This window comes from Rhopalosiphum maidis, chromosome 4, assembly GCF_003676215.2.
Source record: "Rhopalosiphum maidis isolate BTI-1 chromosome 4, ASM367621v3, whole genome shotgun sequence".
In the NCBI taxonomy this organism is placed as follows: Eukaryota; Metazoa; Arthropoda; class Insecta; order Hemiptera; family Aphididae; genus Rhopalosiphum; species Rhopalosiphum maidis.
This window is the reverse complement of record NC_040880.1, coordinates 37871427-37884362: the sequence shown is the minus strand read 5'-3', so window position 1 is coordinate 37884362 and position 12936 is coordinate 37871427. Positions and strand designations below refer to the sequence as shown.

General features: G+C 29.6%; 3 protein-coding genes across 3 annotated transcripts in view; 1 reads left to right on the top strand and 2 right to left on the bottom strand.

Moving 5' to 3' along the window:
• Positions 1-3131, bottom strand: part of LOC113550233 (leucine-rich repeat-containing protein 15-like) — a 28447-nt gene extending 25316 nt beyond the window's left edge. Inside the window, 1 exon segment of the mRNA XM_026951948.1 lies at positions 2883-3131. The gene's annotated coding sequence lies outside the window, so the exon portion shown is untranslated.
• Positions 3132-5031: 1900 nt separating this feature from the next.
• Positions 5032-9071, bottom strand: LOC113548299 (amidophosphoribosyltransferase-like). The gene is made up of 9 exons (XM_026949101.1): positions 8870-9071; positions 7974-8115; positions 7303-7424; positions 7080-7228; positions 6651-6906; positions 6366-6572; positions 6115-6242; positions 5711-6053; positions 5032-5452 (listed from the first exon to the last, which is right to left on the bottom strand). Exons 2-9 carry the CDS (start codon positions 8105-8107, stop codon positions 5313-5315), a joined length of 1479 nt encoding a protein of 492 aa, XP_026804902.1. The 5' UTR covers positions 8108-8115; positions 8870-9071; the 3' UTR covers positions 5032-5312.
• Positions 9072-9189: 118 nt separating this feature from the next.
• LOC113548300 (multifunctional protein ADE2) lies at positions 9190-11524 on the top strand. Its single transcript, XM_026949102.1, has 8 exons — positions 9190-9481; positions 9557-9751; positions 9863-10047; positions 10241-10445; positions 10509-10708; positions 10781-10934; positions 10991-11149; positions 11233-11524. Exons 1-8 carry the CDS (start codon positions 9460-9462, stop codon positions 11397-11399), a joined length of 1287 nt encoding a protein of 428 aa, XP_026804903.1. The 5' UTR covers positions 9190-9459; the 3' UTR covers positions 11400-11524.
• Positions 11525-12936: the final 1412 nt, after the last annotated feature.

Below are 12936 nucleotides of genomic sequence, written 5' to 3'. Positions count from 1 at the left end.
GTACACTTCCGGAGAGAGACTTTACACAATGATCAAAATAATTATTATTTTCCTCGCGCCGATGATCATCGTCGCTATTCGATTTCAAAACAGTCGACGACGGTTTTTTAATAACATTGTTTTTAAAAGGATCGATAAACCATCGGCAAGTATCTGCAGCACGGAACAAAATGTAAAAAATAAACACCCAAAATGCAACACTGTGTTGTTCACCCACAATTACACACACACGCACACTCGTAAAATATACGCACACTTTATGTTTTACGTTCCTATAACCTATGTGTATATATATATATATGTGTGTTATAATATAATAATAGGTATTTACTATATACACACACACACACATACATACGACAATACCATTACGAATTCATCATCGACTATTCAACTGTTCAGCGGTAAAGTATATTATGTATATTATAATAGGTACGTACGTACATGAAACACTCGCACATTGTGCACAGAGCGAAAAAAAATTACAACGGAACAACAACATTAAAATATATACACATACCTATACATACTTACGTATATATAATATAATATACACAGAACGTCTAAAAACTGTTGTATTTTTTCGCGGTGGGCGTTATATTGGCCAACTCTCGTCGTTACATATATTATAGGTACATATACATATATATAATATTATTATTATTATTACAAATATAGTAGGCATGAGTCTTATTATTATTCGTTTTTAAATATGCGCGCGCGAGTTTCTCCTGTGGCCCTAACCTGTACGAAGTGCGTGGGCCGCATAACCTGAATGGCGAGCCCACTACACGTAGGTACAGTGTACACAATACACACACACACACACACACACACACATATCCTTGGTTCGTATAACACAAAAACCTTCGTTCAAGTTTCTTTCGTCATCATCATCATCATCTCCAGCTCTGTCTCTTGTAGAGCGCCGCACAATCGCGCCTCTGCTTAACGGTATATATTATTATGTATACGCGCGTCTGTCACTCATACGATGGAGGTGCGTCGTGTTTTTTCGACACTATATATTCCTATATATAAAATATAATATATACACATATACTACAGATAGTATGTAGTATAATTAATTGAGTTCAGCGGTTGCAGTTCGCTGCTACCGTGTGGTCAACTGATGTTGCAGTTTCTACGACTGACGTCAGTGGCGGATCGAGAGGGGGCGATTGGGACAATCGCCCCCCCCCCTCGTTCTCTCAAAAAAAAATAGTTTAATTCCCTGATTTTAGTTTTTGATGTAATTATACTTCAAAGGTAACAAAATTATAGTGATATATTTTTTTATTACTATTATCTACTATAAAAAATATTTTTTTGTTTTGTACGAGACTGTGGAAAGTAACATATGTATGTACCTAAATAAATACCTTATCAAAATTGATGTGTGCCCTTTAAAAATCGTCCCCTCCCCCTGTTATCTTGGTCTGGATCCGCTCCTGACTAACATACATGTCTTTATGTATATTATTATTCATTTATTAAATATGCGTCTGTAATTATATAACCAATATGATATTTATAGGTCAGTAAATATTTGATACAATACGTGATTACATTAAAGTTTTCATGGACGTTTTTTATAGACACGCGATAACGGTATATGTGATGGAAGTTCAGTCTCGACGTTCGGATTGTATCTATATTATGATTTGTATATACAATATTATTATACACTTAAAAAAATGGAGAATTTTTGAAAAGAGAGCCTAGAGTTTGAGTAATATAAGTTGTATACTAATTGTTTCGAAACTTTCGATATTTTATGAACAAATTATGGTATTAAGTATAACCGCACTTATTATGTTGTATATTTAGGTATATACAGGTTGTACTTATGCATCAGGATCGATCTCAAAACTATTAAATAGACATATAGTTTATAGCTGGTTAATTTCAATACACTCACTTAATATTGTTAAAACACAATCTGGAAAATACCTTTTGGATATGACTATATCAATACCTACTATATAGAAATAATTGCTGCATGTAACTATGTCAAGATTTATTATCGCTATCAAAGTTGTTAATAATGATAAAAAAAAGAAGGTACCAATATATTATTATGCTATAATAGCAACAAACTCTCGTCTAAATGTCGCATGGACCGGGTGGGTAGGAGGAGAAACTCGAAGCTTCGTCCTACGGACTGTAAAGCGAAAACGTGAAGGCGTGTGATTTATTTGACATGCGTTCAGCAAACATTATATTACAACCGAGACCTATAGCTGCACAGATACGAGGTATTTAGAAATATATATGTAGTATTAAATTTAAATTGTAGATAGGATTATCATAAAAGTAAACCTACGTTAATATGATAAAAATAAACTTATCTTATGTTGAAATCGAAATTGATCGATGCACCGCGTTATTTGTTTAATCACATAATACATATACGTCCAAATCTTTATACCACTTTGACCCGAATATATTTTATATATTATTTTACTCAAAATATAATATGTATATTGTAGAAATACACATCATTTGTTTCGTGATTAACTGAGCTTTTACAATAAAATTGTGAGAACGTATAATTTATAAACATAACATAATATAATTACATTATCTTATCGACTATTCCATAACACGTGTGTGCTCTCTTCAAAAACCGTTAACCATCACTATCGGTGCCTATTCAGAGTTACCTATGTATTGTGCACAGTGTACACGTTCCACATATTCGTTATTTTCATGGTCTACCGTTCAAATCTTTTTATATTGTGTGGAAAATATTCGTTTTGTTGTCGGAGAACGTTTGGACAACGATATTTTAATGTTTTTGTATCGGTATCTGGTACCTGGTTATTATTATATGTAATATGTATTATATTCTATAAATGTACTGATCATTTGGTACTTACGTGATTACCGGATATCACGTGAACCGTACAGGCAAATTGTAATAAACTTTAGGGGCAACTGCAGCGGAAAAAATGATAGAACCCATAATTTCACAGTTTTATCAATCGTTGTAGGTACTTAATAATAATGATTTATGAAACGAACTCTCAGCACGCGCGCGATGTTTTTTTTTTTTTATTGTCTCGTGAAAAAGAAATAATACATCTACCGCGAAGACGATAAGGTACCACAATACCGCACGCGACCAACGACCGTACACAACTGACTGTGGCCGCCGTTTTTTAGCACACACGCGGTGACGGCGCGCACCGGATAAAAAACATATACAATACAATATATACATATAACACCGGGTGGGGCCTCTTCTCGCCACCGCCGCCGACGGACCGGTCAACCTACGGGGACAAACGAGGCTATATCGAACCCCGCAAATTGTATGGATATAATGAACGAGATACACACACACACACACACATGTAGGTATAGTAGGTAGTACACTGTATTTTACGTTGATATTATATATGTATTAATATATTATGTAGGTACAATTATATACTTGTGTGCGGGGAATACTACGCGTAAACCTGACCGGCAACAGCAGCAGACATCGAATTCAATAAATAATTCATTTTTCGATTATTTTGTAGTCGTCGCGATGGTATGAGATTTTTTTTTTTCACTGTTCACGTGACCGACCTCCCCGAGCGAAATTCGCCATCTACGGGTCCCATTAATGATTCATTATTAATTAATGATAAATGATAATTAAAAGAAATCTTCGGGTTACGGAATGTTCACGAACGTAATACAAAACAATAATTTATACATTTTACATTTATACTTTATATATACCATTCACATTCTCAACATATGTAGTTACATCTATCACCTACATTAATTTACACTCAATTTTAAATTATAAACTTATGATTTTTATTTTTTTAATTTAACACAATTTGAACGTTGAACCTGTACTTACCGATATAGTAAAACATTCATAGCAGACGCCAGTATTTTTGTATTTATGTTTATTGTGCAAAATAAATCTTTGGTTTGTATTTCGATTATAGGCACATTAAATACTAAATAGTAAACAATCGAGGAAAATGGCAAATCAATGTCAAAATAACGTCATTCTTAACAAATATACAGACGTGAGACATGAAAAAAGAACAAGTCACTCATCTTCTGTTTAAGAAGTGTCTAATATTCAAGTATTCATTGAGCAGGTCACTAAAATAGATGAGTTAAATATGAATTCAATGATAAATTATTGAATTCGAAAAACGATTCTGAGCTATAAAATTATGTTATAGGACGCACCACAAGCTCCGCATGAATAAAAATATTTTGTGAATCCGTAGCTCTGCACACACCGTACATTTTATACTGATAACAACAATTTTTGTTGTATGTATTATTATTATTTTTATTTAACTTTAATAACATATATTGCATTATATATTTAAAAAATAAAAATAAATTATGTGCAGAGTTAGTATTAAAAACAAAACCTTGTATACATAGTTAAGGTGATATATTACAAAATAGTCACGATGCATGCGCAGTTAGGGTGCACCGATGTTATAGCCTATATTTCTTAAGTTATTTTATAACATACCTAGGTACATGTCCTACCTATCGATCTGTGCATTAGCGATTTATTTTTATAATTTAGTAAAACAGTAGGGGCAAAAATAAACCGCATTTTATATTATATAATATTGCATACCCACAATTTTATTGAAATATCTAGAAAATTGTGCATATTTTGTAATTACTATTTTTGAAATGTTTCAGTTTCTGCAAAAATAATAAATGACTTATGAGGAGTATTGAAGTTAGCAACAATGATAAATTATATAATAGTATGAAAAAAAATTTTGATCAGTCTGACTTAGTAACCTTATCTATGACTACATTTGTAGTCAATTTAAGGGAGTATACAAAAGAGACCCAGACTTTAACGTATTAAATAATATTACAGCTACAAAAGTAGATATTAAAAAATTAGTTCATAATAAAAGTTCTTTATTCATAAGCCTTAAATATATATTTTTAAGAGCTTATAAATAAAGCTCTAAATAAACAATATTGGAAAAAAACAAATTACTGTCAAATTTTGACAATCAATTTAAAAATACACATACATTTATAGTAAATATATTATGTATAATAACATTTTGATCTAGTTATTTTAGAATAATAAAAATTAAATAAAATGCAAACAATAATTGTTTAAAAGACAGATCTTATATAATTATTTAACTTAAGTAAACTATTAGTACTTCATTTTTAAAAACTTGAGAAACCTATTGACTTCATATAAATAACTCATAAAGCTTAACAATTATAGACTTACAAACTTTAAATGCTCTTATTTAACAAAATGAATTACATTAATACTTAGATATAGACATTTTAAACATTTAAAAAGTTAATTCTTCCGGATATTCTCCGGTGAGACATGCCGTGCAATGCCCAACTTCAACTGCATTTCTGTTTGGCATTTTTTCTGTAACTGCTTCTTTAAGCCCTTCGACGGATAAATAAGCGAGGGTATCAGCACCTATAAAGTAATAATACTTATTATATCTTAACAGTTTTAATTAATTATATATAAATATATATTTTGCTTGTAGTAATACATTTTACAACATTAAATACACTATATAAGTAAAACCCGTGAACAGAACCATATAAGGTTTTGCATAATGAAAATATAAGTGCCAAATTTAAAAAAAAAATGTAGTATTATTAGCTACTATATTACACATTTTAATAACAGTTAGTTAATTTAACTAAAAAAACCTCTTAATATACTTACCGATATGTTTAGCCAACTGTTCAATAGTTAGTTTATTAGCAATAAGTTCGGCCTTAGTTGGTATATTAATTCCCATATTACAAGTGAATTTAAGAGGAGGAGAAGCAACTCGTATATGAACTTCCTTGGCTCCTGCATCTCTAAGCAATTTTATGATTGGCCCCATTGTGGTTCCTCTTACAATGGAATCATCAATAAGAATTATTCTTTTGCCAGCTACATTCTCAACAATAGCACCAAATTTTTTAGCAACACCTAACCTTCTTAATCGTGCATTAGGTTGAATGAAAGTTCGGCCTACGTAACGATTTTTATATAACACTTCTGCAAATGGAATATTGGACTGAAAATAGAAGTAAACAAAATAAACCAAAGGTTTGATAAAATTAACCTTAAATACTCACTTTCATTGAAAATCCATGAGCGGCAGCAGTTCCAGATTCTGGAACAGAGCTAACAATATCAGCTTCAACCAAACTTTCTCTGGCTAACACAATACCACTCCTCAATCGCACTGAATAAACCATTTGTCCTACAATACAAATACTTATATTTTAAACAATGAACCAATAATTTAATCATTATTTAATTTTATAATGGATTGAAAATTAAAATAAATAAGAAAATCAATGAACTTATTATTAGTTATTTTTACCTTCATATATACTATCTGGTCTTGCAAAATAAACATATTCAAAAATACAAAATGCTTGAGGGCGATTGTGAGGTCGACCCATTACAGATACAGTATGAAAGCCTTCTTTTGTAAACTCTACAATTTCTCCAGGATAAACATCTCTTACATACTTAGCTCCCATTGAGAGAAAACCACACGATTCAGATGATACAACCCAACCTTCTTCTGCTTAGCAAAATAGAAATAGTTATAACTTTTTTTTTTTACAATTTATAATAAAATTAAAATTTTAAATATAATTACCTTTATTTGGTTCAGTTAAAGACATCAGTTTTCCGATGCAGAGAGGTCTATTACCATATGGATCACGTACCCCAAATATTCTATCTTTTTCCATTATAACAATTGAATAAGATAATTTGGTAAGCTCCATAAAATGTCTAATACGTGCCGGCCAATCAGGACCATCAATTTCAATATCAGGAGGATTCAAACATAAAGCTTGGGTAATTAGTTCACTATCTGAATGAGTTGAAAGACCAACTCCTCTAGCTAATACCTAAATATAAAATACATTTATTTAAAATATTAAACGCCAATAATAATTCATATACATTCAATGTCAGCACACCAAGCAAATTTTAAAATATGACGGCATATTGGAGGGCATGACATATGAATTAAGTATGAAAATCAACAAGTTAACGCATGCCATAATTATGCAATATTTACCATACGCCTTAATCTTCCCGCATTAAATAATTCTCCATTATGGGCAACTGCAAGAGCACCATGAGCAGAGTGAACAACAAAAGGTTGACAGTTGACTTCTTCAGAACCAGCACTTGTAGAATATCTTGTATGTCCAATTCCAAGATTACCTACATAGAACAATATGACTTATAAGTAGCAAATAATAATTAGACAGTATATTTTATAAATTGATAATCATTACCTTTTAATTTTTTTGTTGCTTCATCATTAAAGATATTACTGACCAAACCCATACCTTTTTTAACATTAAAATGTGTATGGTTGTCACCTTCACTCATAGCAATACCAGCACTTTCTTGGCCACTATAAAAATTTAAATACTTATTTTTATTATAGTTCTTTTTTTTTTACTATGTTTTATATATTAGGAAAAATAAGTGTATATTTAAATATTATAAGAAAAACTTTAGTTTAGGTTTAGGTTAGTGTGCAGCAATAAAAGTACAATATTGCCACAATCAAACAGCGTTCTTCTATCTCAAACCTATATTAGTTATATCAGTCTCTTGTGAAAAAACTCCAAGACTCTAAAAGTGTATATATTATAATTTTAAGATAAAATATAGTCATTTTAACTAAATATGAGAATTGTTTAAACAAATATTATTTGTCTATTCAGTGACTAGAATATATGTAATAATAGGAATTTTTATTAAAGGGTAATAATATATTGAGTAAGTATAAAGATGTAAAAATCACAAGCTAGTCGAGATGTTTGAAAAGATGTAGATATAAGTTGTGTGTATGTCACAAATAATTTGCACAAAAGCCTTTATAAATTGCAAAGTATTAGTTAAATTTTATATCTGTTACTGTATATATTATAGATTTAAAACCAAAACATGAAATTACCGATGCTGTAATGCTAATAATCCAAGACAAATAACTTGGGCTACATCTACATCTGTTGGCCATGGATCAGAAGCTATACAACCAAATACACCACATTCGTGACGCAATTGCCTATCATCTTCTTCAACAGACATATTTGACTCTAAAACAAAATAAAATAGAATCTATTATATATTTAAGTGTATAAATATATAAAATTATATGTATGCGATAAATTAATTCAAATAAAATAAACTACATTTTTGTAACAAAAAATAAAAATAGTGATGAGTTTTTATTATTTAAATAAAATATAATGAATCATATTAATGTGTATGCATACCAATTATTAATATTGAGACCTATTAAATAAAGAAAACGTTAAAATAATTATAGTTTTGGAAATTTTTTTTATGAACAACCGAAATATGTTGAAACAATAGACATTTTAAGAAGGATAAAATTATCATCAGTGGTCATTAAACATAGTGGGCTTAGGTTTTTCTTTTTTTTTTTATGGTTTGCTTAATATTATTTTATTATATAATATCTACAGTTTGAATATTCGTAACATATTATTTGACCCATGTAGTAGTAAATGAAGGAATAACAACAATAATAATTGTTAAACATCATGATTAAATGGACTATAGTAGAAGTGTAGGTCATGAACTTAAGAGTAAAGATATCAAAGTTTATCAGGAAAAGAAAATGACGTACGAACAATCAACATATACATAGATAAGCTACTCGATAATGGTTGTTAAAAATAGTTACTACTAAATCAATTATTAATTTTAATCAAAAATGAATTATGAATAATTTATTACGATACAATCATGGCGTTTTAAACGTTATAATTATAATTCAGATTGAAATAAACAAATAGGAATAAAAAAATGTAGATAGGTACTCACGCCAAAATCAGGATTTGAGATAGATAGACAAGAAAGACCCAAAGAGGACTGGCGCAACACTTCAATAGTCTCCTGTAATCTGGTACACTGGTCCAGACTCCAGACGTATCTCCGGCACTTGACTGTGGCAGCGTGGCATGTACGACTGTATGTCTATTGTGCATTTGCGTTTCAAATTGTTGATACCCGTTTCGACTGTTCAAGCACGTTTTTTGTTTACGATTTCAATAAGCCGCCAAACACCAAAGTCCAAACTGGTTTGAATCGTGATTACAATAATCGATTTTTAGGTTAATTGTTATCAGACCGCGGCGGTGGAAATTGGCGGGATCCCGAAAAATTTAAGGTTATAGATTTATAGTTATTTCGACGTTTTATTACCATCGTGCCGAAGTCGAATAGGTCCGGCAATCATCGTCGACCAAGGTCCAACATTCCAACACTCGTAGACCAGCGACAAGACACAGCACTACGTCATACTTTGCACGCCAAACCGTGTTCTTAACTTGTTGATCATTTAACTCAAACAACTCTACGATATCTCTCGTGCGGACCGATTCGTTTTTTAAAAAAATAGTGACATTTTCGAAATGGCCAAACCCCAAACTAAGGGTGAATATAAAAAAAATTATTTGGTTCATTTTTCAAAAATTTGCTAACGTTTATTTCACATTATGGTTTATCAAGGTCTAGGTATGGGCGAATTGATCGTCGAGGGAAAAACCAAATTGGTATACGACTTACCTGGCACAGGCAATGTCTTGATGGTGAGTAAAGACAGGATTACTGCTTGGAATGGCGCCAAGGGTGATGATATGTTAGGTAAAGCAGCTATATCTACGGAAACGACAACAGCCATTTTTAAAGTTTTACAAGATTTAGGTAGGCCACGTATACTAAATTCTATACTCTTAAGTTCTTAATATTTAAACAATTTTTAAGTATCTATATGTATATGTTGCATATGCTTACCTATTAACATTTATGTTTTAGGAATAAATACCGCATATGTTTCAAGGAATGGCTTATCCGATAATACATTCATTAGCAAAAAATGTAGTATGATTCCAATTGAATGGGTATCTCGTCGAATTGCTACAGGTTCATTTTTAAAACGTAATCCAGGAGTAAAAGAAGGTTATAAATTTACTCCACCCTTGGTGGAAACTTTTTTTAAGGTATGCCCTAAAATATATTTATACCTACTTAATATCACTAGTAGTTACAAATTTAAACCTATCAATCAATATACTTCTATATTTTTATTTTTGTGTATTAAAAATAGTTAGATTAATTAAAATGTTTGTTATTAAGATTCAATTTAAAATATTTTATAACAATGTCTTGTGAAATTAATTTGTTTTTGAATAGGATGATTTAAATGATGATCCTCAATGGTCTGAACAACAGTTACTATCTGTAGAGTTTAACATTGGAAATGTAAAAATTGGAAACGCTGAGTATGAGATAATGAGAAAAACTACTATCTGTGTATTTGAAGTGTTGGAAAAATTATGGGCATCTAAGAATGTTGCTCTAGTAGATATGAAAATTGAATTTGGTGTTAGTACTGAAGGTATATTATTATTGCCATAAAATGAATAAATTAAAAACACCTATTTAACTTATTATATTTTAGGTGAAATATTAGTAGCCGATGTTATTGACAATGATTCATGGAGACTGTGGCCAAGTGGAGACAAAAGATTAATGGTTGACAAACAAGTATATAGAAATTTGAGCTCTGTAACAGCTGCCGATATGGAAACAATAAAAACAAATTTTAAATGGGTTGCTGAACAAGTTCAAAGTTTTTCTCAAAAACAATCAAATGGTTTGGTAAGAACTTATTTTTTTAATATAAAAACGTTTTTATACTATGCAAACAATTAATTTGAACTGTTAATATAGGTTGTGGTTGTTATGGGTTCATCTAGCGATGAAAGTTTTGGTAAAAAGATTGCAAATTATACAAAAAATGTAATGGGTATAAATACTGAAATTAGAATTGGATCAGCTCATAAAAGTACTGAATTCGTTTTAAAAATGATTGATAAATATGAAGGTGATATTAAGTAAATTATTTAGTAATATATATTACTAATATTTTAAATACTTTAGGTCTAAGTGTTCCTGTTGTTATAATTGCTGTAGCTGGACGTAGTAACGGCTTAGGTCCAGTAATAGCTGGATATACCAATTTGCCAGTTATAAACTGCCCACCTTTAAATGCAACCAATGTAAATATGGACATTTGGTCTTCATTAAATGTTCCATCTGGTAATAAAAAATATTTTAATATTATAAACTTGTACTATATACATGTAATATAATATTTTTTATTAATAATTATTTTCGATTAGGTTTGGGGTGTGTCACTGTACGGGAAGAGGAAGGAGCTGCTTTGGCTGCAGCTCGTATTATTGGATTGACTGATCCCCTAGTTTGGTGTAAGCTCAAGACACAACAGTTGGAAAAATATATTGGTTTAATAAAAAGTGATCAAGAAATTGTTTCAACAAATGTATAAGCCCAATACTTAAATATTTATAAGCATTACTATATTTTATCAATGTTATTTTTGTTGAATTATTACCTAACAATTTAAAACTTATAAAATCTTGAATTTAATAAAATAAAAAATCATTTATACAATTTGTTATTTACTAGTTAACTGATAATAATTTATTATCAGTAATATCACATATTCACATACTTGTGATTTCCTTAATAAGTATATACATATATTTTTGATAATTTATTAAAAAATAATTAGTTAATTTTATCTTCATTTGTAATGTTATAAATATGTTTCTTGGAACTCAACATCTTCGTAATTATCTAAAATATTATCTATTTCATAAACCTAGTTTTAATTATTGCTCTTATACTAATAACTAATAAGAGTATACAGTATACATAATATATAATTATTATGTTTTTGATTGAAAAACATTCTGCACTATCAAATAATTTTATTTGAAAATAATTTATAATTAGTGTCTAAAGGTTAACCAAATAATTTAAATTACATTCAATTTTAGCTTTTTATTATTTATTTTATAACTTAATAGAAAACTTTTTGTAATATAATTTAATGTAATAGTGTCAATTGCTAAAGTTAATTAAGTTTTTTTTTTTTTTAGTTAACCTTTTGAATTTTTGTACTTTTTTAATAAAATATAATTATATATATAAAAAACAGCGCTTAAATTGATGAATCGATTAAAAAAATTAAAAAAGCGTTTGGTGTGTGTATATTTTATTGTTAAACTATACAATGTAATATTAATTTTAGTAAAGTAGATGTTGAATAATGATAGTAGAAACAATATATCAGCCCATATCCTTAATTATATTTCATATTTTTTGATTTTACAATTTGCAGTGGGGGATAGATCCTCCCTATTGGTCTTTTTTTTTACTTGATAGGTTTAATAATATCGTACATATATTAGAGAAATACAGAATAAAATTATTGAAAACGCTACATTTTATTTATTATAATATTGAAATTTTTAGAATTTGGAAAGAATTTGGAAATATTGTGGTTGATACTTAATGGCCGAAGTCAATACACTACTTACTGTTAATGTGCTAAATATGTATATGATTGAAAACAATTTGTATTGTAAATCGTAAAATTCCATCAATCGTCATTATTGTCATAAACGATCCGGCTATTATTATGCTTTTAATAATAAGCGTTTAGTTGCTATTTCAAAACATATTGCAAGGCGAAGGTATATATATAAAGACATTCTATACAATAAGTTCTAATAATTAAATGTACACAAATAATAAACAAACTTAAACACTAAATACGACTTATTAGTTTATTACTTATTTGTATAATATTTATTATTGCATTAGTTCATTTTTAATCCAGCATAATAAATAATTCACTATTCATTATAATCAAACACTCTGTTAGTGCCAGTGCTGAACTTCCACCTAGGCAAACTAGGCAGCTGCCTAGCGGTCTTAAGCCTTTACGTTCCCAGGGTTCAGACCCCCGGTCAAGTACCAAAAAAAGGACCCTTCCTTAGTAGCTGTATTGAGACCTT

Coding starts and splice junctions, on each gene's coding strand:
- LOC113548299 (XM_026949101.1), bottom strand. CDS start 8,107: ATGTCTGTTGAAGAAGATGATAGGCAATTGCGTCACGAATGTGGTGTA. Junction 6,907..7,079: donor CGGGAAGATTAAGGCGTATG/GTAAATATTGCA, acceptor TTTTATATTTAG/GTATTAGCTAGAGGAGTTGG. Junction 6,573..6,650: donor TTTAACTGAACCAAATAAAG/GTAATTATATTT, acceptor TTTGCTAAGCAG/AAGAAGGTTGGGTTGTATCA.
- LOC113548300 (XM_026949102.1), top strand. CDS start 9,460: ATGGCCAAACCCCAAACTAAGG. Junction 9,482..9,556: donor GGCCAAACCCCAAACTAAGG/GTGAATATAAAA, acceptor TGGTTTATCAAG/GTCTAGGTATGGGCGAATTG. Junction 10,446..10,508: donor ATTTGGTGTTAGTACTGAAG/GTATATTATTAT, acceptor ATTATATTTTAG/GTGAAATATTAGTAGCCGAT.